Source organism: Varanus komodoensis, unplaced genomic scaffold, assembly GCF_004798865.1.
Source record: "Varanus komodoensis strain SLA01 unplaced genomic scaffold, ASM479886v1 scaffold2, whole genome shotgun sequence".
Lineage (NCBI taxonomy): Eukaryota > Metazoa > Chordata > Lepidosauria > Squamata > Varanidae > Varanus > Varanus komodoensis.
The window spans coordinates 4,557,066-4,583,015 of record NW_025335568.1 but is presented as its reverse complement, the minus strand read 5'-3'; the positions used below and the strand labels follow the sequence as shown (position 1 = coordinate 4,583,015).

The 25,950-nt window shown below is 51.1% G+C and overlaps 1 protein-coding gene across 4 annotated transcripts in view; it reads left to right on the top strand.

Moving 5' to 3' along the window:
- The window catches only part of RNF24 (ring finger protein 24), a 71,583-nt gene extending 46,845 nt beyond the window's left edge, over window positions 1-24,738 (top strand). For all 4 annotated transcript variants that reach the window (XM_044428353.1, XM_044428354.1, XM_044428352.1 and 1 more), the window contains 4 exons: window positions 7,463-7,505; window positions 8,127-8,168; window positions 18,994-19,073; window positions 22,321-24,738. In XM_044428353.1, the coding sequence (XP_044284288.1) occupies window positions 7,463-7,505; window positions 8,127-8,168; window positions 18,994-19,073; window positions 22,321-22,462 (307 nt within the window). In that variant the 3' untranslated portion in view covers window positions 22,463-24,738. The remainder of the gene's footprint in view (window positions 1-7,462; window positions 7,506-8,126; window positions 8,169-18,993; window positions 19,074-22,320) is intronic.
- Window positions 24,739-25,950: the final 1,212 nt, after the last annotated feature.

Here is a 25,950-nt window from a genome sequence, read left to right as displayed (position 1 = left end):
ACTCCTGAAAGAAGCTTTCTTTCAGCCGTGTCTGCACGTCTGTCAAAGCGAAAGCACATTTGGAAGAGACATGCCGTGATATTTTGCGCTGGGGTGGACCGTTCTGGTGTCAAGTCAGCTGAAATGGAAACATGGCCCGTTCTTCTCCCATCTGATGCCCTCCGTATCTGTTTGACAATAGCTTCCACAGTAGCTGGCGATTCTGGAATTTGTATCCCAACGACTCCAGGGGATGTTAGATTCAGGACAGCTGTTCCGCAACACACGTTTCCATTTTTCCTAGAAACCTGGAGCATTTCTCCCCAGCCTAGATTAGAACCACCGGCACACTGCCCTTCAGCTTATTGAATGAAACCCTTGTGTGTAACGCCCACGACCAGCCCCACAGCTGCCCCCGCTGCCTGCCCTAGAGCGCCTGCCCAGGAATCGGCAAAGAAGGTGACAAAACGGAGAGGGCTTTGCATAAATTGCAGATGGTCATTTCTACATAGTACTGCAGATTTTGAAATATCTGCACTGTTTAAATAGTAATACAGTGCGTCTCACCAGCAGGCATAAGACTGCCTAGATGTGACCTATCCGTGTGCTAATTGTGGGTAAGCAATTACACTTAATGGTTCTTCACCTCTGAACCGGAATTGGAAAGGACAGCCCTCGAAATAAAAGGTGCCTTCAAACAGAGGACCATCCTCTGTGGAAGGGGACACATGACCACCCAGCTGCCTCCAGTTATCACGCCCTCTCCCTGCACGTGCTCGCAAGACCGTCGCAGGAGCATTTGCTGAACAGTGGCAGGAGATGAAGCTAGGCTAGGTAGGCCTCTGGCCAGGTGCAGCTGGGTTTCCGACGCTCTGCGGTGGCTTGGGAACCGCTGCTGCAAAGCGGGACTACCTTGTTCGTGCCAGTATGTTTGGATCGTCCTCCAACGCACCTGTACTCAGAAGTCAAGACCGTTGAATAGACGCCTAGAGACCCTTTCACAATCGCAGGCAGGAAAGAACTGCAGCTACTGCTGCCAAGAATGGAAAGTGCTTTAAAAAGGAATGATTACAGGGAAATGGCACCATGAGGTGACCATTCCCAGTTGCTCCATGGCCATTTGTTTATATAAATGAAAGCTCCCTTAACAGTGAGAAGCATTAAAAAAAATGTGTTGGAGCATTAAGCATTGTTGCTGCTTTCCTTAATTTTATTATTTATACACTTTGAACTGGATGCTTCCCATAAATATAATATCATAAATATAATAATATAACTAAAATGGGTAAAATAATAATGTAAAATATGGTGTGAATTTTGCAATGGCCATTTCAAAGCAGGTTTTAGGGAAAGTTCGGCTGTCAGATCACCAGTGGAAGGGGAATTCCACGGTTTGGAACAGCTGCTGAAATCTACGTGCGGTGCAGCAGGGCTATGGCACATGGGAACTAGAAGTGGCGGGTTTTTAATGAGTTTTCCTATTTATATGAATGCTTTTATGATGGTGTTTCTTTAAACTGCTCTAACCTCGCCTGACTGATGTCACGGTCATTGAAGTTTTAATAGTTTGGTAGGTTATACACCCTTTGGAGTGAGCGCTTGGTATTTATTAATTAGAGTGCGTTGTACCCTGAATCAGAATGAGTTACGCATTAAATCTACGGAAGGAAAGAAGGGTGGAGAAAACCACGGTTGCAGTACAAAGGATCTGCAACACAGTAGGCATTCAAACAATGGGGAAATTAATGTTTTCTCAAAGAGTGCAAATTAATGTCTTTCCAAAGATTGTGAACGCCCTCAAGTTTTCTTGTCTTCTTCTTTGATTTGTTTTCTTTTTCAAAATGCTGCATTCGTCTTTGGTCAGTCAACTCGATCAGGGCAGCCTTGCATGGCATGGAATGGAACATTGGAAGCTTGGTGCATCCGGGCCAGTGCTGCTGACTCGGACTGGCAGCGGCAGCTCTCCCAAGACCTCAGCAGGCGTTCTTCCTGTCTTGTTTGGAGATGCCAAAAATCGAACCGGGAAGTTCCTGCATGCAAGAGGACATGAAGGGTTCCAAAGGGATATTGTGTCGTGCTTGGTTGGCAAGGCTTTGCTGCCAAAACAAGATGGGACCCACACCCCAAAAACTTGTGGCACAGCCTTGGCTAACTATTGGGCTACAAACACAGCAGCCAAAAGAAAGTGGGTTGGTTGCCTAAGGTGGTGCCCACTGGCTAGTCCATTTACGGCTATCTTGGTACAGAATTAAGAGCAGCTTCAAGAAGCATGGAAGGGTATATATATATATTGGGTTATATGGCCACTTTAACCATCATGGTTTCTCCCAAGAGTTCCGGGAACCGTAGTTCGACAAGGATGCTAAAAATCCCCTGGCTTGATGCCAGGTTTTCCCCTTCTTCCAATAAGAGGCTCCCTGCAGTGGAAGGACATCTCTGTTATGGGTACTAGCACTCCAAGGATCCACAGGAGAGAGATACTAACTGGTTCGGAGAACCCAAGAATTCGTGTCCCTGAAATGCAGGTTGTTGTTGAACCATGGGTTATTGTGTTGTCTGAACCTAGCTGAGATACCAAACCATGGTGAACTACCCAACAGCAAGCCATGAATTCTCTTCATGGTTAATCCATGGCTTGATAACGCTGCTGGGTTTGGACAAAAGAATAACCCATGATTCAACCACAACTTGTGTTCAGCCCATATTCAACCCTTGAGTGGTTCTCTCCATCTATAACAAAATTCTCCAATCTGGTGCCCTCCGCTTTCTTTTAATTCAAGTGCGGTCTTGATTGTAGTCTTGTGATTGGCAGGCCACAAACCATCAAGGTGCGAGTCCCACCTTAACCGGGCTGCAAAGCCTTGCCTACAGGACAATATGACCACACAGAGTATGCAGGACTTAGGAGTCCTGGGTGGAAATGCCAGGAGCTGGGAAGGTACCTGCTTGGAGAAGGTACTTGCTCCATAGTGTAGCTAAGCCCTTAGCTGATGCCACTTGTCTCCATTTTTTTATTATTATTATTATTAGAACATTTCTATGCATTTCCACCCATCTGTCCAACAGTGGCTTTCTCCAGAGAGTATAAGCAGAATCCTTGCTTCTCCTAAGGAACCTGATTAATGTAAGATGTGGTCAAGGACTCAGAGTTGGCTTCATTAGGCATGCAGCGTGTTCCAGGTTGTATCTAGAAGAGGTGCAGGCGAACCATTCAGCCAAGCAAATGCTTAGCGTCCCAACCTGGTTCAAGGCCACTTGCACTGGAGATGGTAGATAAGTGCTCTTTTATCTAGGTGGGAGGGGTCTCTCCCCAGCTTGACCAAATTTCGGCTGCTTAAATTGTATGGATTTTCGTGGTTGGTTTTTCTGGTTCAAGATATGACTGTATCTGAGAATGAGCAAAGCTGGTTTCTCGGAAGCAAAAAGGAAAAAAGTGCGTACACATTTATTCTACAAAAGGCGTTAAAGCAGGGAGTAGGGCTTGCTGTCCATACTTCAATAAGCACTTAAATAATAATAATTATTATTATTATTTAAAACAGCTGCTCCAAGAATTGCAGCACCTTTTTAGTTAATCAAGAGGCTTTGAAAAGGATTGATCTTCCCAACTGATCGAATTAAAATCCATATTAGTGGGGTAGTTTATGGTGCAAACCAAAAGATCACAAACAACAAGCCAGCTTTCCGGTCCTCCAGATCTCTTTAGTGAGAGAAATGTCATGAAAAGCAGGTTGCAGTGGGAGGCGTGGGGGAGGGGGAGAGCTGATGATCTTGCAGTCCATGGTGTCTCCACAACCTTGAGACTGGGACGGAGGAGGAATGGTCTGCGGACGCTGAAGTGTGAGGCCTTGTGGGTGAATTCTTTGTTTTAGTACCGTATGCCAATTCCTGCTTTTTTCCGCTTGAGAGGGACCCAGGGCGACTCACATGGTCCTCCTCCTCCTCTCTGTTTTCTCCTCACAACACCCCTGTGAGGTAGGTTGGGCTGAGAGTTGAGGCCTTGCCCAAAGCCACCCAGCGAGTTCTATGGCCGAGTGGAGACTACAGCCCAGATCTCCCGGGTCCCAGTCCAACGTTCTAGCCATTATACCTCACTTGGCTCCTCCATTTGTGAAAATAAAAAATCCAGAAATGTCTCCCTCTTGGATGAAGCATGGTGTCTCCTTTGGCCGTGCAAACAGAGGCCGGAGTACCAGCATTGGACACCCGTAAGAAAACTTGAGAGCAAATGTTTGGAACGCCGGTTGTGCATCGGAGCCCTAATCCTCTGTGCACCTTCTACAGTTTTCTTTTGCAGTAGAATTTGGTACCATCAGCATCTTTGGTTGCTGGCTGATGCTGGAATGCTCCACACCTCCTCGCCACGTCCAATATTGTAATCACATAAGTCGGGCTTACAATAAATCTGCAAAGGTGATTCAGCCATAAAGTGCTTTTGCTATGGCATACACATTCCCGTATAAGCAATTTTATGAGGAATGAAAAGAAAAAAAAAGCACAATCTGTTTCTTCCAAAATAAAAAACCTCCTTGCCTGGTCTTCACCTAGAGTCGTTTTTCTCACTGTAGACAGCAAGGGAAATAGCTGCTTTCTAGTCTACCTTGAGAATTGGGACTTGGGCTCATTTTAATTTTTATCTACTTTTTCAGCCTTACAACTGTGTTCTACTGCAGTGTTGAGAAAATCTCATTTAGCAGCTGATGCCTTTTGCTGAGCCTGATTAAACTGCATTTAAGAACATGAAGCGGTTTGGAAAGTTGATTATTTTCCACTGGAATTGTGCTCCGATTAAACAAGTCACTCATTGTTCTTCTCGCAAAGCTAAAGATGCAGTATCTCTTCATCCCATGAGGCGCATCAGTGCCGTTCCTCCTCTTCTGGGGAGCCGGTCCTGATCTTAACACTGAGACTTGCGTGACTTCTAGCAAGACTCCAGTCTGCTCATTGGTAACGGGAAAAGAGCACCGGTGGATACTCGTTGCAGAAAGGGCATCAGATTTAAAACGCTGCCATTCTGAATTGTGCGTGGCGGAGTTGCCCGTAGATTTCCAAGCAGGTTGTGAAAGAGGCCTTCTGAAGCCCCCAGAAAGGCACGTGGTACGGTCATCACAGGTCTCCCCCAGCTTTAGCAGCTATGAGGAGAGCGCACAAGTGCGGGTTTTCGTCCAAAGCTCCCTGAACTTGGAAAGCTAAACACATTACTAGGAAGACTAATGGCTTTTCGCATGTAGGAAGATTGTTAGAAGGAAGAAGGTATTTCAGTTTGGACAGACTCTCCCACGGGTATGGGGTGATCCCATAAGGAGCTGTACCATTCACTTCCAGTGGCATTCTGGGCCATGTTGAGCCTGCCTTAAAACCTTCATGGGCATCACACGGTCACGCAAAGGCCTTTTTTCAAAAAGAAAAGCTACTGGGATTCCTTTTGTGTCCACTTCTGGGCAAATAAATACTTCTGTTTACTAGATCGGGAGGTAGAAATTCCTGCAATCATCAGGAGCCGATGATGACAATAATTCTCTTTTGCATTAAAGCTATAGCACAAGCAAGCATGGAGTTAAAAGAAAATTAAATTTTTAAAAGTGCAGTACTAATTTGTAGTTCAAGCTGTGTTGGTTTCTTGCACTGCATTTTTTAAGTATTAAAAAAAGCCCGCCCAGGACCCGCCATAGCAGGAAACGCAAACGCCTAACCTTCAACTGTTTGTGGTATTCTTTAAAATTCTGCCTATTCAAGAGCAAATGCTTTTATCAGATTTCTCCTTCTTCTTTTTCAAGGTAGGGACTTTCTTAGGTCATGAAAAAATAACACTCTGCTAGCATTTTACCCTGGGAGAGAGGTGTGTTTGTTTGCCGTATGTGTATCTGATTGATTGAGACACTAATTAGAGATACTGCGTCTTTAATGCTTCCCGCTTGCAAACTGTCAGACTTTGACCAGGTTTTTTCTTCTAGACTGTACTGTCTGTTTTACAGATTTCTGTCTTTGAACCCGGAGAGGTTAAGTGTACTATTAATGGAGGTAAATCTATTAAAAATGTTATTTATTCGTTCGTTTTCTCCCCACTTGGTACTTTGGTTTGCACTGGTCACTTGAAAGCGTTCACCCTCCGCATCAGGGGGACCCTGGAAGTGAAATGCTGAAATGGAGGTTTTTGCCCTCTAAAACCTCGGACCCCCACCAGACTCTGCATCCGGCAGCTTCCGGTGCTCCTAGACCAGTGCCAGGCTCCACTCTGGCCTCTCTTTTCTAAATCCCAACAGATGAGGGGGTACAAGAACTCTTCTGGGAGCTGATTGCTTGGAACGTTCCCATAAAGTACCAGCCGACGCTAACACGATCGCAACTGTGGAGCACAGAGCCTAGGCAGAGCTTGGGCTTCAGGCAGGGATGCCCGAGGGCAAACCAAGGCCAGGAGAATGCTCCGGGGGGGGGACCGTCCACGGGGGGTCCGAGCGATGGGCTGAGGAGCTGCTGCAGAGTGGGAAAGGGACACAGAAGCCAGGGGATGTCGGGGAATCGGTGCGTGGACGATGCCGCGGGGCAAGACAGACGAGTGCCTCGCCCCTCAGCCCGGCGGAGGCAGAGCAAGACCCGCCGGGGATCGTGGTGGTAAGGCGATAGGCTCCCTGCGTGGCCCGCGGGATCCTGCAGCACAGGCCCGGCCCACTTTCTCCTGGCACTCCGGGGGCATGTGAGGCTCGCAGCTCTCCACAGGCCCCCAGGCGTCCTCGGGCGACTGCTGGGGCCCCTCTTGAGCCCATGGCCGCTTTTTCCCTCAGCCGATATTCGGAGCGGCTCGCCATATCCCACAGTGCCCCACAACGGGAACTGCGGTGGGGCATTATGGGAGAATGGATGCCCCAGCTGTCCAGTGCTGCTGCAGCCAGCTGGGCCCTCCCTGACAGAAGACGCTCTGCCCAGGGCTGTGTCTCCCCGCCCACAAGCTGCCTCTGGTCCCTCGGCACTCTTGGCATGGTCAGAGCACTCTTAATGCCACGTGTCCTTCATGGAGCAGCGTGATGAACTCCAAGAAGAGAACAACTTATACGGATGGATAGATTGGCTTTTCCCAACCTGGTGACCTCCAGAGGTGTGGAGCTAGAGTTCCCATCATCCCTGACTAGCTGGGGATGATGGGAGTCCAACTCCAATAAAATCTGACAGAGGAAGGCTTCCAAAGGCCACTGCTTTGCCACATGGGAGAAGGGGACCAGAGGGGATCTCCCCACAGTTCATGCCAGCTTGTGTCTGTTGCACTAAACCATGGTTTAGTGTGACATGGAATTGCCCCTACCTCCAGCCTGTATTTGTTCGGTGCAGAAAGCTTCTTATTGAGTGATTTGCTCTGTATCTGGGGCAACTAGGCCTGGAAACAACATTCTGGATGGTCTTTACTGGAGGGTCTTCCCCCACCCGGCGGGCAGTGCTTTTGTCTTGGGAATGGCCCGTCATATTTATTCTTTCTGTTCTTGATTTCTAGGTTGAGACATCAAGCGCACAAAGAGCTTTATGCGTACAAACAGGTGAGATGCATGCAGGTGTGCGCTCGCTCTCTCTCTCTCTCTCTCTCTCTCTCTCTCTCTCTCTCTCTCTCTCTCTGTGTGTGTGTGTGTGTGTGTGTGTTTCCAAGCTGTTATACATGTGATCTCTTTCCCTTCCATTTACTTCTCAGTCACAAAATCTGTGTATATTTTTGCTCACTTACTGCCAAGCCAGAAGTTTTGCTGTTAAACTCCCCCACCAGAGCTTTCCTAGACTCTTAAAAAAACCCTTAGCGGTTGCAAAATGGCACAGAGAGCAGACCCGGGCATGAAAAATCAAATGGCCCCTAAGGATGCAAACCTACAGACCTGCATCATTTTGCAAATGCTTACTTTGTTGTACAAAGTGGAAAATGCCAGACAGTTTAACTCTTTTGTAAGTAAGTTTTGCATCCCTTTTCCCATTGGCTGGGCTTCTTTTCGCACATCCAGCTCTAATATTAGACTGAGAGTGTTGCAGTTTTGAAGATGTGTTTTAAAACTTTGAGCATGGGAGAAAAATTAGTTTGCTGTCTGGTTTGCAGTTCTTAAACAATTCAAACTGTACTTTGTAATTTATTTTTGGAACTGAATTCTCTGCTAACATGTCTTCTTTCCTGGCAGGTTATTCTAAAAGAAAAAGTCAAAGAGCTCAACCTACACGAGGTAAGATGACTTTTCCCCAGCCAGGTTCTGCCAAATGACTTGAGCACAATTCTTGTGTTATCTGTGAACTTTTTAGCACCAGCCTCATTGCTTTTTAGAAGTGATCACCTGACATCCAGCCTCAGTATGGAATTAGGGGCTGGGGGGACAGAGAGTAGATCTCAAGATGTTTCGCACTTTAACCTCTCCAAACCCCACTACCAGGCCCATTCAAGTCAGCTTTGCTGGCTTCTGCTCTCCCAGATACCAGAAGGGGCAGTGGGATTTAAAAAACGTACACCCACACATGCATTTAGACTTCTGAATATCTCCAGAATCGGTCTTTCCTCCTTGCTGTGAAATTTGAGCTGCCTCCTTAGCAGCAAAACTGAGAAAATGAGCTATGCATCATTCCTTTGATACCAGCAGATGGTGTCCGACACTCGTATCCCAAAAGGTAGAAAGCCCTCTAATAATCCAGAAACCTTTCGTCACAGGTAAAGACTCGGCCCCTCTTAGCTTACTCTCCAATGAAATTATTTTAGGGTGGGCTGCAAGATAGCAAGAAGGGTCTTTTCTGTGGTGGCCCCCTGATTCTGGAATATGCTCCCCAGAGAGGGTTGTCTGGCACAGCCACATCGTTCTTTTCAGTGCCAGCCCAAAAGCTTTTTATTTTCCCGGTCTTTTAAGGTGTAGATCGTAATTTTAAGTGGGTTTTTAATTGTATAGAAGGGATGCTGCGCTCCACTTTGTTTTATGGTAAGACTGTCCCTGGTAGTGGATGCTATACAAAAGTTTTAAATAAATAAAAGAAATAAACAATAAGCCACTTGAAATGCTAAAGGAACAAAGAAAGTGAAAAAGAATGACTGGGGGGAGAATGCATTCACCATAAAAGCAGCACCAAGGTAAAATGCCCGGTACCCTGAATTGAGATTGGAACCGGCACATCGCTAGGGTGGGCGCAAGCCTCGCTATACTGGGAAGCGCACTCCCAGAGCTGGGGTGTCCCAGTAACTGCCCCCATCCCTGCTCATCATTGCCCCCCTACACGCTATAAGGAGGCATATTTGAAGAAGAAACGCCGAAAGCTCTGCTTCACTCCTGCATTCGCCCCTGCCGGTCCTTGAGCTACTTTGAGCTAGAATTCGGGCCCCCAGCACTTCCCCACAAAGGAACACCGTGCGGCTTGCAGTATTAATTGAACGACCGATAAAACCATAGCACACTTCCAGCACAATAATAAATCGGAAGACACAAAATCGAGCCAGGTAGAAGCCATTACTTCCGTAAATGCAAGGGTCTTTAATGGCTGTGGTGGGAGCTGCTCGCACTGATCTCGGGGGAATTCTGCAGACACGGGGTGCAGTGCCTACCTTCTGAGGCAGAAAAGCCCTGCCGGATCAGACCAAGGTCCATCTCGTCTGGCCCTCCATCCACACGGTGCCAAGCCAGCTGCCCACGGAATCCCTCTAGCAGGACGGGTGCAGGGCCTCCTCCTGGCCAGCTCCTCAGCAGCTGGCGCAGGCAGGCAGGCCGCCTCTGCAGAAGGATGGAGCACGTGGCCCGCAAGGCTAGTAGCCCTGATCGCCTCCTCCCTCATGGATCTGTCCGGTCCCCTTTGAAAGCCACCCCGACTGGCGGCCATCCCCACTTCCCGTGGCAGCAGATTCCATAGCTCAGCTATGTATGAAGCAGCCGCATCTTTTTATCTGCCCCAAGCTTCCCACCCGTCCACTTCCTGGGGTGACCCCTGGTTTGAGTGCTATGGGAGGCATTACAAATTGATGCCCATGCTTTCGGCAGGGCCTGGCAGGGCGCCGGGGACCCTCTGAGTCTGCGGTCCAGCAGGCAAGGGTTCCCACGGCCAGACACGAGGCCGACAGCCGCTCCCTGAATGGCGGAGTTGAGCCTGCGCAACTCCCCTGACGTCTCCGAGGAGCCGCCCAGACAGAGCCTGCAGTTGCCGGATCGGGAGGGCTCCCGAGGGCGGCAAGCCCACCCAGGAGCGCCCTGGAGCTTCTGTGACTTAAACGAGCCAGGAAGCAGCCTGGAAGAAAGAGGCCAGCCTGACTACACCCGCACCCGCCATGTCCGTGCGAAAAGAAATCTGACTGCATTGCTAGCGCTTCGCTTCCTCCAGGGAGCCCTGGGAGCTGCAGTTCTGTGTGAGAGAAGTTGGGTGCCTCTGTCAAATACCTGCCATCCCCAAACTCCAGAGACCAGGATTCTCTGGCAGAAGCCAGGAGAATCACAAGGGGAGGGCTGCAGCTGAGCCGTTTTGAAGAAGAGCCCATTGGAGTCCGGAGGTTTGCCTCTTCTACCCACAGGTCTTGATCCATGCCAGTGAAATCTTCCTGGGTCACCTTGACAGCAGCCTGTTTTAGAGTTCAGAAAGGAGGATCTCTGTTCCTAAAATCTGCAGCGTGTGACTGCCAGGGGAGAAAGGACAGCGTGTTCTCCTGAATTTCTGCGTTGCCATCGGCACGATGCAGCGAGATTCTAAAATTAAGCTCTGGGACACTGGGCAGGCAGAAGAAGGGTTGGGGCGGTGGCCCTGCTTGCACGAGCCCAAACTCTCCGCAGAGGATGCCAGACAAACGCTTTGTTTGCACCCAGGCCATGCCTGCCCTTGCCAGTCACGCAGGTGGAGAACGTGTCCCATATGTTAAAAATCCTCGCTCTGGATGGAGAGGCACGAAATGCAGGGGGAGGTGCCCAGCAGGCCTCCATGCAGCCTGCCAAGGCCTTGGGCCTTTTTCTAAAGAACTGCCTCTGTTCGGGCAGCTCCACCCACCCCTGAGCCATTTTTATTAAGGAACAAAGCTGCGCTTGAAGCTGGCGGTGCAGTCTGAGTCCCGGAATCTGAGCCCAGTCTGCATTTGCTACATGTCTGCACCCAAACAGGGAGGGCTGCAGCTGAGCCGTGCTGAAGAAGAGCCCAGTGGAGTCCGGAGGTTTGCCTCTTCTACCCACAGGTCTTGATCCGTGCCAGTGAAATCTTCCTGGGTCACCTTGTCAGCAGCCTGTTTAAAAGAACATGCAGACATGTGCTCTCTCTCTCTCTTGCCCTCTCTCTCTTATATATACCCATATATTCTACCTTCGGTTTCTTTTTGCTCAGAAAGTTCTTTTTCAAGATGCCCAATTCCCAGCTGTCATCTGGATCCCTCCCAAGTTCAACATGCCAGCTGGGAATTAGTTTTTCAAGTTTGGTTTTCCAAAGAGGAACCTCTGAATGGGAAGGAGTAACTTGTGGGTTTTCCCTTGGTGAAGCTTTCAGGCCAATGTCACAGAGTGCTTATTTGAACAGTCAGTCTTCGCAGGTGAGCTTGCAAAAGCTGAGGAGACACCCGTCGGTCACTCTGCCCCGGACTCCCAGACAAAATAAGGGTAGGAGCAAATGGAAAGATCTCTGCACATGCACTTGAGCCTCAGAAAAGCAGCAGGCAATGCACTGCTGTCTGCACTGGCTGCCAAGGTGAGCAGAGGGGGCTGCGAACTCTCATGCTGGAGAGCTCTAGAGTTCGATTTCCGGAAAATCCCGTGGCCATCAAAGTATCGTCTGGCAGCCAGACAATTGTGCTGCCTAAGAGATACTTAAATTAAGCAATAAACCATTCCCCCTGTTAAATAATCAGCAAGCCTTAAAAACATGTACTGTGAGATAGCAATAAAACAGAACATCTGTTCAAACCTGGGGCGATATAATGGCCTCCACCTGCGCCTGAAAGTTAACCTGGAACAAGACCTGTGACAAGCACCTGAAAGCACAGGCCAGTTCAGATGGGTGCAGCCAGCTTTCCAAATAGAAGAACAGATACACCCAGCATGTATTTTCATAGCGTGTGCAAAACGCCCCCGGCACATTTATTTTATGGAAGGAATGTCTTTATTTTGGCACCAGCAGGACTTCCACTGAAAACTACTAGCTGGAATCATTAGGCCGCTTCTCAGAAAGTTCCCCGTGGCTTTGTTGCTACACAGAAACACACGCCCCACCATTTCGTGCCTCAGCTTCCCACGGTGAAGTTGGGCTGCCTCCCATCCCTCGGAGGAAGGAAAACAGAGCATCCCTTAAAACACAAAAATGAGGCCCAGGAGAAGCAGATCTGTCTGGGAGAGAGCAATGCAGCCAGGTTGGAAATCCAGCCTGCCGTGTTTCTTGTTCTGCTTGAATGTCGAGACGCTCGACAGCCCGTTTGCTCGCTGGAATAGGTCGCAGCTCCAGGGTGGCGCCCGTGCCTGTCACGCTCACCTGCTCTCCAACCTTCTGGAAATGTCGTCCACGTTTTAAGAACGACCACCAGGCCCTTGGACTGGTGGGGGGCAGAGGGGAGGTGGCCTTGAGCCCCGCTTCAGCATCCTGGTCACCCCAGCTCTTTGGAGCCAAGTCAGCAGTGGATCATGCGCCAAGTGTTGGTCTGGGAGGTGTACCTGTCTCTGAAAGGGAAGAGCTCACTCTGATTTCCATGCGAGAAAAGGAAGAGACCGGGAATTGCAAAGTTAGTGATGGAAAAGGCTGCCTGCTGTGGAGCCAGAGCCCGATCCATCTAAGCCCAGTAGTGCAGGCACTGGCTGGCAGCCGTGGCTCGCCAGCCAGGGATTTTGGCGGCCCCCGCAGCAGTGCTCGGCCGCTCTGCATGTGGATGCCCTGCGTGCCTGCCCAGAAGCTAGTCTCTGACAGTGTGAAATGCCGGCATCCATTATTGTCGTTGCAAAGTAAGCTCCAAAGCACAGGTGCCTGTGTTGATCTTTCTCTGTCTGTGTATTATGGGTATGACAATCAATATGTAGCATAATGCTGTATTTTTTAGCCTCTGCTGATAGTCATAGACCAGCGATCTGATAAAGGACAGTATAGTAATTTGAGTGCTGGACTTTGGCCAGAGAGAGCTGAAATTGCATGAGAAATGGAAAGGAAAGACATTCTGTTGGTCAATATTACTCACTGTTGGTTTAATTTCTTGTAAACCACACAGAGTCTATGGGAATGGGGTAGTATATAAATATTAAGATACATAAAATACACACACACACACCCCAATTTCCACACTGCATAAGAACGACAGCTCAGGATTTCCCAGGGTTTCCTTTTGCCAGCCCCAGAGAGAAGCATGGGATCTGCGGATCATCCAGCAAGGCTGGTGGCATTTCAGCCTCTCTGATGAGGGTTTTTTTTGTGCCCGTCATTCCTTGAGGTAGTTTGCGGGCCATGTGCCCAGTGGCCTCGCCCTTCCGGCACTTTCAAGCGTCCTTCTGTTTTTCGGACAGGGAGCCTGTTGTCTCCACAGCCTGTGGCAGGAAACCCTGGTGTTTTGGGGCAGTATAGAAATGGAATGCATGAATGCGTTGGCACAGGTCTGCTGCACCTGGTGCCACCTTCGGCTTGGGTAAAGAACACAGACAAAGGCAGAGAAAGGAAAGGCCCTGGCAGGGTGGCAAATAAAATACGTAAAGGAGCCAGAATCCAGAAGCAGAAGCCTCAGTATATGTTGTGAGCTGCCCCGAGGCTTCGGCGAATGGGGCGGCATAGAAATGTTTTAATAAATAAAAATAAATAAAATAAACTATAGTGGCTGAAAGTCTCATGCAGAAAAGCCGCGTTATCTCCATCAGGATCAGGTTGTTGGTAAGCTTAATCCTTCTTAATTGTCCACGCGAAACCCAGCCATCCTAAAAGGCAATGCGTTTCAGCAAGAGCGAGGCACAGCACTGTATCCGCTGCAGCTGTATCAAGCCCTCGGTTTGGCCGGAGCACCCCGAGGAGAGCCCAGACCTGCGGGCGGCTGCCGTGACCGAGATCAACGGACTAGTTCCGGTTGCTTTCGTCTCTGGCGGGAGTTGCCATGCGCTGCCCAAGCGCCGAGCGAGGGTCGTGGGCCCGGCTAATCAGCCGCCAACAGCCCTTTAAAAGAGCAGTTCTGCATGGCTTGTGGACCCTCTGCCACCCACTCTTGCTGGGTTCACACGTAACAGCAGGAGGGACCCCGTGAGCGCCCAGCGTGCCCGGTGCTGGATAAGAATGCCCCACACTGTTACACACTCGCGTGTGCAGAATCCTGGTGCAAACTCACGGGCTTGTGGCAGGGCTCTGGGTGGTTCGGAAGCCTCTCCTGCCACCCACCACCCTTACCGGCTCTGGACGACTCTAGCTGTAGAAATGAAGCGGTGTCCAGATGTGCGGGGGCGGGGGGGAACACCCTGACATCTTTCCCTTCCCCATTGTGCAAACCTGGCCATAAAGAGCTAAGTTCAGAGAGACCGAGGTCGTCTGAGCAGCGTGGCAGATGCTAATGAGCGATGTCCTGGGGCTCTGATCTGGGGTGGGCAGCCCCACTGCTCCACGACGGGGTCAATAGTTCTGTTCGTATACGGTGTGGCACCATTCTGCTGTCTCTTGTTTTTTGCATCGTGCAGCACCAGGGTTCGTAGGTGGCCTCCCAAGCTGCTTCTGCACGAGCATTTCTTGCGCACATGCGCTTCCTAGTTCACAGTTGTTGAAGCTGTGATTTTCCAGTTCTGCTTTTCTTTTTTCGGAGAACTTCTGCAACATTTTATTTAGAACGGGGAGTGTGAGGTGTTCAAAAGGGCACTCTTCTGGCATATTTGCACTGAGCTGCTGGAGCTCAGCTCTGCCTAGAAGAGCAAGAAATTCTGGGAAACCGGAAAGGAAGCTTTGATCTCGGTGCTGCATCAAAACTGATGGTCGATGCAGCGGTGAACGGCCTCCTGTAGAAACGCTTCCAGAGCCAGCCTCCTGAGCTGGGACAAGGCACCGCCGGGTGGCCAGGGGCCTGCATGCGGAAGGTCCCGGGTTTGATCCCCAGCACATGCGGGTAGGGCTGGAAGCATTGCTGCCAGTCAGTGCCAGCCGCATTGAACTGTGTGGACCAAGGGTCACCTTCTGCACATGGCACCTGTTGTGGTGTGTTCCACACTGAGCCAGGGACCCCTTCCCAACCCAGAGTGTGTAACTTTAGGTGATGCTCGGTGTGCCCAGATCTTTGCAAGCAATGGCACACCTTCTGCCAGAGTCCCTCTGGTTATCAGCCTCACCTGTGGATCAACACTCGGCCGTCAGGTTATCTGTGCACCTACACATGCCCGTTTTGCGCAGAGGTCAAATTTTCATTTTGGCAACAGGGGCCTTCCAGTGAGAAGTAGGTTACACAGAACCCATGGAAGGCTTTCTTCAGATGCATACCGTGCTTCCCCGAAAATAAGACCGGGTCTTACATTAATTTTTGCTCCAAAAGATGCATTAGGGCTTATTTTCAGGTGATGTCTTGTTTTTACTTACGGAAGCTGTAAGATTCTTGTCCTGAGAGTCCTCCACGATTCCTTTCTTGTATTCAATGGAGCAGCTCTTTCTTTTTGCTCCCGTCCTGCATTTCGGATCCATGCATTAAGTGTGTCCGCTGCAACACACGATGCACGGATGTTATCCATGCGTTGTGTCCGTACTCCGATTGGTCATCTGGCGATAAGCCTCACGTTCATCTCTTTACATTGGCATTTACCTCTCGTCCAAAGGCACCCGTTTCAGTATTTACAAATACTCAGGACTTTTTTGCCATAGAATGCACCGGAACAGCGTTCCGGCACCTTTTTTTTCAATGGATTTTACTAAGTGATTTTGAATCGCCTGTCATAGCAGGTCAGCAGCAAACATCATTAACGTGCTGCTTTTGTGTCCGTGCTGATAGTGAGATAGTGAGGGTGCTGCTCGGCTCGCTGCTCCGCTGCTCGGCTTGGGATTGGTGTGTGTGGTCGCGCGCTGCTTACTGCCGGCGGCGACCATTATGTTCATATATGTGACGTGGGTTCCGGCACCTTTTTTTTTTTTTTTTTTACAAAAAAAGCACTGCAAATACTTAATTATAATGTACATTATCATTTATTTTAAGTATCAATGTCAATAATAGTATTTATTTACATTTAATTATATATTAACGTTATTATTTTATAATTCAGTACATCTCACGTGTACTGCAACAGACGTACTGCCATGTTTCCCGTCTGTCTGGCTGACGATCTTAACTGAGGACTATTTTTGGGGTAGGGCTTATATTGTGAGCATCCTGAAAAATGATGCTAGGGCTTATTTTCCGGTTAGGGCTTATTTTTGGGGAAACAGGGTAGTTGAGATGCATGTGTACTTCACTGCCATGGCCAGTTCTACTCTTTAACTGGATGGCCAGGTGGCCGCCCATTAAAGAGCTTTGAGTCGAGAAAACCGGACGTGTATCCTGCTCCTAAGCATTTGCAAGGGCCTTCTGCAACCTGGCGCCCTCCAGAGCTCAGCAGGAGGGCAATTCCCACTTGTGCATGGGAGTTGCCGCTGGCCCCGGCGGGGGGCGGGGGGGCAGCTCCATTTCGGAAGAGTGCTTGGGGGCTGCATCCCAGCAGAGGGTGGCCTCTCCGAGCTTTAGGAGAGGCGTTCCGTCCGTCCGTCCGTCCGTCCTCCTGGGGCAGGTCAACGCCAAGCAAGTCATTCCCAAGAGGTTTAGCCCCTGTGATGTGGGTGAGCCCCAGGCAGGGCGCAGGGCCAAAGGCTAAGCCTGCCTGCCCCTCTGGCTCACAGGAGCAGCCCATCCAGGAAGGAGATGAGTGGCCCTTTCTCCAGAGACAAGGCATGCCAGATTGTGAGATACCCAACCTGAGTCATCGGCTTCCCCTGATAACAATGAGAGCAGGAAGGCAGCTGTGATGACATGGACAGAAAGGCATCTGGGGAAGACTCCTCCTCCTCCTCCTCCTCCTCCTCCTCCTCCTCCTCCTCCTCCTCCTCTGCCGGTCTCATGAGGGCAGCGTGGGGCTTGACCCCTTTCCTCAGCCCTTTTGCCCCGTGGATGCCTTAGGGATTGGAGGAACCGCCGAGGCCGCAGGAGGGCCCTCCTGGAGGAAACAGAGCCACTGTCGTGGCCTGCTTGATCCAGAATTGGTGTGTGTGTGGCGGGGGGGGGGGGGGGGGCAGTGGGGAGGAGGCAGGAGAGGAAAGCTCCCTTTCCAGGGCTTCCTAGTCATCTTCTGCTCACACAGAAGGTGCTGCTTTGTGCTGGCTCTTTCAGCCCCCTCTCAGCCACGCTCTTTCTCCTCCCGAGTCCTTTCTGCATTTTCCTTCAAGCCCCTTGCCCCGTCCTCCTCTGCCCGCCTTCCTCCTCTGCCCCAGTCTTGCTGTTTCTCTCCCACCCAGCCCCTTTCTCCTGGGGTTTCTCTCCACCCGCTGCCTCCAGCTTTGCTCCTTCTGCCTTGCTCTCTGCTCCTGATGTGCCATTGGTTCAGAGACTGGAAGGCACCCCAATATTTCATTACATATATTTTTAGAAATCATTTTGAAGGAACAGGGAGTGAGCACCGCTGGAGGTGTCTGTGGGTTCCATGTCAGAGACCCCAAACCTCCATGTTTCCCCTTTAAAACAGAAAGCAAAAGTCCCTGTGTTCGCCTGGTTTGCTTGCCATTTACGCTTCTGTGCATGTGGCAAACCCGGTTTGGTGGGTGGCACATCAAAGGGGTTCCGGCCACAGGTGGATTGCTTAGGTTGTGGCACAGAATCATGGGATCATAGTAGAGCTGGAAGGGGCCAGGGGGCCACCGGGTCCGGCCCCCTGCTCAGTGCATCAGTGCAGGCCCCAGGTTAAAGCCTCCCCCTGGGAGGGCTCTCGACTGCCTCCAGTGTGGGAGAGCCCCCCAGCTCCCTTGGTCATGGGCTCCATTGCCAGGTGGCATAAGCAAGGGACATCTGTGCCCTCATTTGGGTGGCTTTTGGAGGTCTCTGTGATCCAGTTTGTGGGTGCATGTAGGACCCACCCAGGGATGTGTGGGAAACTATGTTGAACCACTCCATGGAGCACTATGGGATGGCTCTTGCGGTTACCACTCGGCCCATGCCGGAGGCCATCAGGCGTGGCTCTGAGGTGGTCCCCCACGGCACAACCAGCTTCAGGCAGCGCTCACTGTACGCCTTCTGTGGAACCTTCCCTGGCCAAAAGTCCACGGGCCCTGGGAAGATCCATTGCAGCGAGGCTACTGCACTGCTTTCTACCTGGGGCTGCCTCTGAAGACTTCCGGGAAACTTCAGGTGGGGTAGAACAGGGCCGGGCAGAGGGTAGATCCCCAGATGTTTTAGATTTCGACCACCCGGTGGTCCCTGCCAGCATGGGAAGGGGCCAGGAATGCGGAGAGCAAAACAGGAGGAGGTCTGCATTCTGCCCACCCAAGCACAGAATGCAGAGGTGAAGCTAACTAGAAACATCTGGAGATACGCTCCTTCGGCCCGTGGAATTTCTGTGTTTCTGGGCATGGTTCAAAATGCTCTGCTTTACTTTCTCAAAGCCCTGAACAGTCTGGGAGAACTGCACAACAGATGGAGTTTCTCCTGCAATTCAGGGTGGGAAGCTTCAGGGCAGAGCTTAATAGCTTAATAGAAGGTTAATCGATGAGCTGGGCTAATCCTTTACTTTTCCGGAACTTTGGTCTGTCTTGTCGTCGGCCTTAGAAATGACTTGTGTGTTCAGTGTGTTGTGTCCTGCGTGGTTCAGGGCAGATTCCAACAAACAGCGCTGGTTACCATCTGAAAGAAGCAATGTGTAACCTACTTTCCAAAGACATGTGAAGGTCACTTCCAAAGCTGGAGAAACTCATCCAATCCATAACCACAGAAAATAGAATTCCGTTCAGCCGTCGCTGGCATTTTCTTGAAGAAATTGGCAGCCTCACATCGCACTAATAGGCCATGCTTCTTTTTTCTAATTTCACCCCACACAAATGCAAAGCTGGTGAGGTTTTGTGTGTGTCTCTCTCTAACGGATGGCTCTTTTTCTTGTTATCTCGTCTTTCTAGATCTGTGCTGTTTGTTTGGAGGAATTCAAGCCCAAGGATGAGTTGGGAATCTGTCCGTGCAAACATGCCTTCCACAGAAAGTAAGTGCCGAGCCTGCCAGTCAGCACAAAAAGTCAGAATGTTTGGGGAGACTCGGGGTCTCTCTGGGGAGCTCCCAGGGTCCTCCCTGTCTGTTTCCCAGAGAGAGGGCAGGAGCTGAGGAGAGAGGGCAGGAGCTGAGGAGACGGGCCAGGCCTTTGCTCGTGGGACTCCTTGGCTTCTGGTTGTTGCGCCCACATGCACAAGCCAGTCCCATCACTGTGCCAGCCCAGGGGAGAGGGGCCCGCCAGACAGGCTGAGGTCTTGCATGCCCGGCACCAAGCCTCCGGCGCACCCTCATGGGCAGAGCAGCGTGTGTGCAGACGCTCTCGTTCAATTCGGAGAGGCAGGCTGTGAAAGGATCCGCTGTCTGCGATCTTCTGCAGACAGCGGACGCTGCAGGAAGCCGTTTCAGACGCGAGGGGCTTGCCTGGGGTGTCTTTTGGAATGCAGGGCAGGTCCGTGCTGCATCGGCCAAAGGCTCTCCCTGCACCCTGCTCTGGCTTTGAAACAGGATCAGGCCAGCCCGCCTGAGCAGGCAGTGCCGGAGGCCAGCAGGGCCCGACTCCATTTAATTCATGCCTAAGATAGCAGTTGCAGGAATTCTTCCAGCCTGCAGGCTGAATTTCAGTGGGGAGATTTTGAGGACCACCTCTGGGGGCTGGAAGCAGATGGGGAGTGGCCGAAAGGACCGGGGAGCCGGCCTGCAGGGACGAGTTTTGCTTCCTGCCAGGGATGAAGCACTAGTTCAGTTCCGAACGGGGAAGAACCGGTGCAAGGCTCGGGAAAGCACCGAAAGATCAGCAGGCAAGGAGGAGACAGCCTCTCCCTCGCTCTCTCCGGGCCAAACACGAGGAGATGCTATTTGTGCAATTAGCCACGGTTGGGAATAGTATGTGGCAGTCATGGGACAGGATCCTGCACGGGGCTGCAGACTGACCTTGGGATCCTGGAGCAGCGGCTGGGCAGCTTTAACTCTTTGCAGCCCCTTCTTGTCCCCTCCCCCAGTGCGAGGCTCCCGGGTTAGACTGGGCTTTGCAGCACTCCTTGTCTTTAGAAAAGCTGCTCATGCCATCCCACCTCTTGTCCGCCCTCTGCACACTCATTTTTGAAAAACAGCAGTGCATGCATGCGGGAAAAAGCCAAGCGAGGGCTTCCTATAAGATCAACATACATACCTGAGAGCACTATAGACTTCTGCTTATATCCAAGCCCCCTCCAGCCCTGTAGAGCCAGGTGGAGACCTGGATGGGAGGTGGCCAAGGCGGGTTTGTCTTGCAGCCTGAAGGTTTGCAGACCCCCCAAGCCTTTACTAGTAGCATTCAGATCATCCGTCCTACCGAGACATCAGGTGATGAGGCAGGTCCTCTGCCTCTTGGGCAGGGGGAGCATTTGGAATGTTGGGAATGTTGTGGGCACGCTCACAAAATGGCTGCCACGGGGCATGGCCAGACACAAAACACTTATTTCCAGAGGCAACTGGTGAAGTTGGAAGAAAAGTAACTTCCCCAGGAACTGAGGTACAAGGCAGAGGAGGGGACTGAGTTCCAAAATGGCCCGGGAGAAGCGCAGCAACCAGGCTGCAGAAATAAGCAACCCACAATACTGTGCTTGATGGGGCAGGAGAAAGGCCCACAACCCCCCCCCCCACTTGCTCTGAGCGGAACATCTGGGCTGCCTGGGGCCCTTTTTCTATCCCGGTTTGCTTAGGATTCCAGTTTAAGTGATCAAGTAAAGATCAGGAGGGGCAGGGAGACGGGCAGGTGCCCAGAGATGCCACTGCATCACTGGCGCTCAGCCCGAAGGGCATCTTGGGTGGCTGGCTGGGTGGCTGGCAAGGAGTGGCCTTCCTGGTTGTGGCACCTGCCTTTGGAGCAGCATCCCCGGAGAGGCCGTTCCAGCTCCGCCTCTCACTTCCTCACCGGCCAGATGCCATTTAATGCTGTGCGACTTTCCAGGCCTAGTCCAGCTCGCTGGAGTTGTGCTTTTCCTGCTGCCTGCGCTCTTCTACTTCTTCCGCTCTGCAGTTTCATTGGTGGGGGCCTGTTCTTACCATTCCCCTGCTACTTTATTTGTTTTTATTTATTTTTCAATTTATATCCTGCCTTTTTCCTACAAAGGGCTCAAGGCAGCTTACATCTCCTCCTCCATCTTATCCCCACAACAACCCTGTGAGGTAGGTTGGGCTGAGAGTCTGAGACTGGCCCAAAGTCACCCAGTTGGCGCCATGGCTGAGCGGGAACTAGTACCCAGATCACCCGAGTCCCAGTCCCATGCCCTTAACCACTACACCACACTGTCCCTCAGTGTGTACTTGTGCCTTGTGCTGTTGGCCACACAGCAGTGCCCGAGGGCAGGGGCGTCGGCAACTGGAAGCAAAGCAGGCGCTTCCAGTAGAAGACTTTGGGGTCCCTGCCACTTCCATGCATGACAGGCGGAGCCAGGGGCCAGGCGTGTCCTCAACTTTCGCCTTGACATGCCCAGTATTTTCCCTATTTTAACGCTTTCACGTTGTCCTTGAATTGGTTTCGAGGCAGGTGATCCTCTGAGGAAAAGGCAGCCTTAGTTATGGAGCAGAAATTTCCCATCCAGATCATACATCTTTTAGTCAGATGCATCCTAAGTGACCCTGGACTAGCAGCAATTCCTACAACCTCAGTTTACCCGTCTGCAGTACAGTGGTAGGAATGCTTGATGGGGCTGTTGCAAATACAGCTGAGACGATGGAATAGTGAACATTTTAAATGCACCATACAGAAATCAGGTGCCAGGCGTCATCTTGCAGGTTGAGCCTGCTCCAACCTCCTGCCCTTGAGGGGAATTCAGCCACAACTCCCAGCATCCCCTGGCTGGGGAATATGGAAACTGATTTGCTGTAAAAAGGCCCTCACGATGGTTAACTTAGTGCATGTATTATTCTTAAAGCATAGCAGAAGTCAATAAAAATGCAGCCCATGACAATTGAATGCAATCCGATCTTAACACATTTTTTAAAAAGAAACATCAAAGACGGTAAAGCGTCAAGACAGGCTCCCACAACTTGAAACCCCTTTTAAATAAGGAACATTAAGGGCAGTAAAGAATTAAAGCATTAAAGGAGCCTAATTTAAAAGCTGGGATTAAAAACATGTCTTTAGGCACCTTTTCTAGAGCCACGGGAGTGGGGCCGATGGCCACGATTTCCCGTGATGGGCCTACAGCCCTCGCCTCTGGGTACCGTCTGACACGCGGCTCTCTCTCCTCCTGCAGGTGCCTCATCAAATGGCTGGAGGTGCGCAAGGTGTGCCCGCTCTGCAACATGGCTGTCCTGCAGCTGGCCCAGCTCCACAGCAAGCCGGCACACCACGGCCCGCCCCAGGAGCCCCTGCCCGGCGCCGCAAACATCGTATAGCTTCCCGCAAGCGGCACAGACCCTCGTCCCAGCCCCCCGCTCAACAGGGCTGTGCAGAGGTGCACCCATCCCGATCCCCGAAGCTGCTACGGATAGCCTTGGAGCACCTGCCCGGGTTCCCTTCATCTCCTGACGAGCTCCCAGGTCCTTGCAAAGGAGGAAGGGCAGGTGTGCCAGTTGCCGAAGCGCGTGGTGCACCGGTGCGGCCGACACGGAGGCGGTGTGGCGAGCCCGCCGGTTTGGCTTTTCTTTCTTTTCTCTCCTTTTTCGTAACATACGAGCACTTTACGGAGGACGCTTGTCGGTAGAGCCAGTGCCTGAGCTGGACGGATGGAGAGGGAGGAAAGGCGGCCAGAGCCGGGCTGTGAGAGATGCAGAGCAGAAATGTGGAGGCGCCCGGCGCATGCAGCACGGCAGGCGTCGTTCCATCCCGGGGAGGGGAGCTGGTGCACACGTCTCGGGAAAGCTGCGCCCCACGATTCCAGCCCCCAGAGGTTACCTCACACCGCATTGCCTGTGGCACACGGAACTTGACGAGCGGTGAGTCCAAATCCTGACGGAGCTGGCGGAGAAGTTGGGACGCCGGAGTCCCCCTCGTGCGTGGACGGGACGGGACGGGACGGGCAGGGAAACGGAGGTCACCCCCCACCTCTAAGGACAACTGACTTGCCGGGGGCCGCCCCCACCGTAGACACTCGAATGCTGCGTTGGTGCAATTCCTGCCTCAGTGAATGGTTCCATAAGTGCCCCGGAACGTGGGAGGAGAAACAGATCTCACAAATGCCGCCCCTGTGATGCCCCTTGCCAAGGGAAGGGCACGGCCAAATTGGCATCTAACATAAGGGGCTGACGGCCAGCCTGCGGATTTGGTACCAGAGTACGGGAGCGCCCTTCATCTTTCCTAGAATGTGAATCCCTCTCACGCCATGTGCTAGCACAGAAGGAAGTGTTCACACACGTATGGCTAGAAAGGATTTGTGTCTTTTAAAAAAAGTGGCTCTGAAATTTGACGTCTTACTAGCTTGGGGAGAGTTGAGAGGGCGATTTTGGTGGTGCAGTTTGGGCGGGCCAGCGAAAGAAGAGGAATCCTGGCGCATGACTAGACCAAAGGCCTCTAGTGCAGCGTTCGCGTCTCACAGCGGCCAAGCAAATGCCACAGTGGGAAGCCCACGATACGAGCACGATGGTGTTCTGCCCCTCGCCTCCCCCAGCGATTGGTGGCCAGAGGCATATGCCTCTTATTCCCCCAGTGCTGGGGATCGGTAGTGGGTCATAACTGCCCTTCGCCCTGGAGGGGGTACGCAGACACCATAATCTGGGAGCCGTGGAAGTTTGTCTGCAGTGGAAAACTCTTTTTTTCCTGTCAGTATTTCCATTCCCTGACAAAACTCTGTTTGCACTTTGGAAAAAAGGGAAAGGAAAGGAAAAAGGGTCCTACCAAGCAATATAGGTTGGTGTTTTGTGCCCCAGTTGAAGGCCAAACGGACAGCCTGGAGTCCAGTTCTCCTTTTGCTATGAATTTGGCTATCTGAAAACATCAGCTGTCTTTATTTAAAAAAAAAAAAAAGTTTCTAGCCCGTATCATGTAAAGCAGGGAAACCGTGGTCGAGATTAACTGTTCACGCTGTTTGAGAGCATACAAAAGCAGTAGGATGCAACCCCTGGATCTCTTCATTGAGACCATTTTTTTCCCAAAAAAATTATGTCAAGCCTAGCGGTTGATGAATGGGTACCAGGAATGATTTTTTTTTTCAGTATTATGCTGTACATTTTCCAAACAATGGCAGAGACTGTTTCTTCCCAGCCTTTCTGCAGTCAGGTAATGGCATGCATTTCGTTAGCAGCACTCAGTGGCCACTTAGACTCACGGATTGTCATTTCCTTCTCTGGACCATCCAGGTTCAAGAGTCTGATCTCTTTCTCCCTCCACGCCCCCTGAATTTTCCTCTTCCACAATCATTTTGTAAATAGTGCGCAACTCTTGGAAAGAGTTTATGAACTGTAGGGATCCTCCTGGATTCGTAGAGCCATTTGTACACTAAAATAAATAAATAAAATTCTGCAGCAGAATATTTTTTTTAATAAAAAAGACAAAAGAAAAAACATGTGCTGGTTTTTATTTTGTAAGCTATATTTTTGTATATTTAATTGCTATTTTAAAATTCTAATGCAGCATTTTTGCTAATCATATTATTCTTAAATGTGGGGTTGGGGAGGAGAGGGGAAACTTTGCATGTGATTTGACTTGAAATGTAAATAAAGGCAGATTTTGGAAATATGTGTTTGTTTGTGCGTTGGAATCTGTTCCTACTAACCCACAAGGGTTTATGCAGACTCTGGCTGCAATCATGTGTATGTTCAGACAAAGGAAGTCATACAGTTCCCTGGTTGGTGGATAAGGCCAGGATCTATGCCCCTTCAGCACTGGGGAATCGGGCAGTTGGAAAAGCTGAGCGGTTTTCCTGGCTGGGAGGTACAAAACCCAGTCTGCAGCAGCCGCAGCTGCTTCTCTGGCCAAGGAATCATAGAATAGTAGAGCTGGAAGGGGCCATGAAGGCCACCAAGGCCACCCCCCCCCCCCCGCTGTTGCAGGACACCAAGTCACACCATCCCACTCAGGTGGCTGCCCAGTTTCGCCTTGGATGCCTCCACTGTGGGAGAGCCCCCCACCCCTCCAGGCAGCTGGTTCCACTGTCAAATTGCTCTGACTGTGAGGAAGCTTTTCCTGATGTCCAGCCTGAATCTGGGTTGCTGCAACCTGAATTGGTTATTCCGTGTCCTACATTCTGGTATTAGCATCGTCCTGGAATTAACATGGTCCTGGACGTTCTTTCGGCGCCAGTGAGCGGATGGTGAAGGGCCGGGTGGTCTCACCAGTGCACGGCCCTGCCCTGCAAGATGGGTGGACTGATGGTTGGTCATCCATTGAACACTGAAACAAAACTAGAGGCAGGGGGATGCCATGAGCAACTCAGCCCCTAAGGAGCTTTCCAGACGATCAGCCGGATGCCAAAAGGCTGAGGGTGCTTCAGGCCACATGAGCTCAAGGAGAGAAACCCAGCGACTTGATGAGGCATGTAAGGTGCTGAGACCGCAAACCTGTCCATGGAGTCGTGGGGGCGGAACAGCTCTGGCAGCTTCCCTTCCCCTCCCCTCCTGTGGCTGCCCAGACTCATTGAACTGCAACACCCATCATTCCCAGCCACACGGGCCCTTAGAGTAAATCATAGCTCCACCTTTTAATTTGGAGCAGGGGGCACTGCTTTGGCAGTGAATCCAGTGATCCTACGGGCAGTGCTAAGTCCTGAGAAGAGCAGCCACTTGGACCCCCGGGGGCCAAAAACATTAGAAGCGCATGCCCCTGCATATGCTCCAAGGTACGTGTGCTTAAAGGACTCTGCATCCTAAGGACCCCTCTGTTTGTAAGAGCAAGGGAATGGCGGCAGGCGGGGAAGCCCAGGTGGGCCAAAAGCCAGGTAATCTAGAGG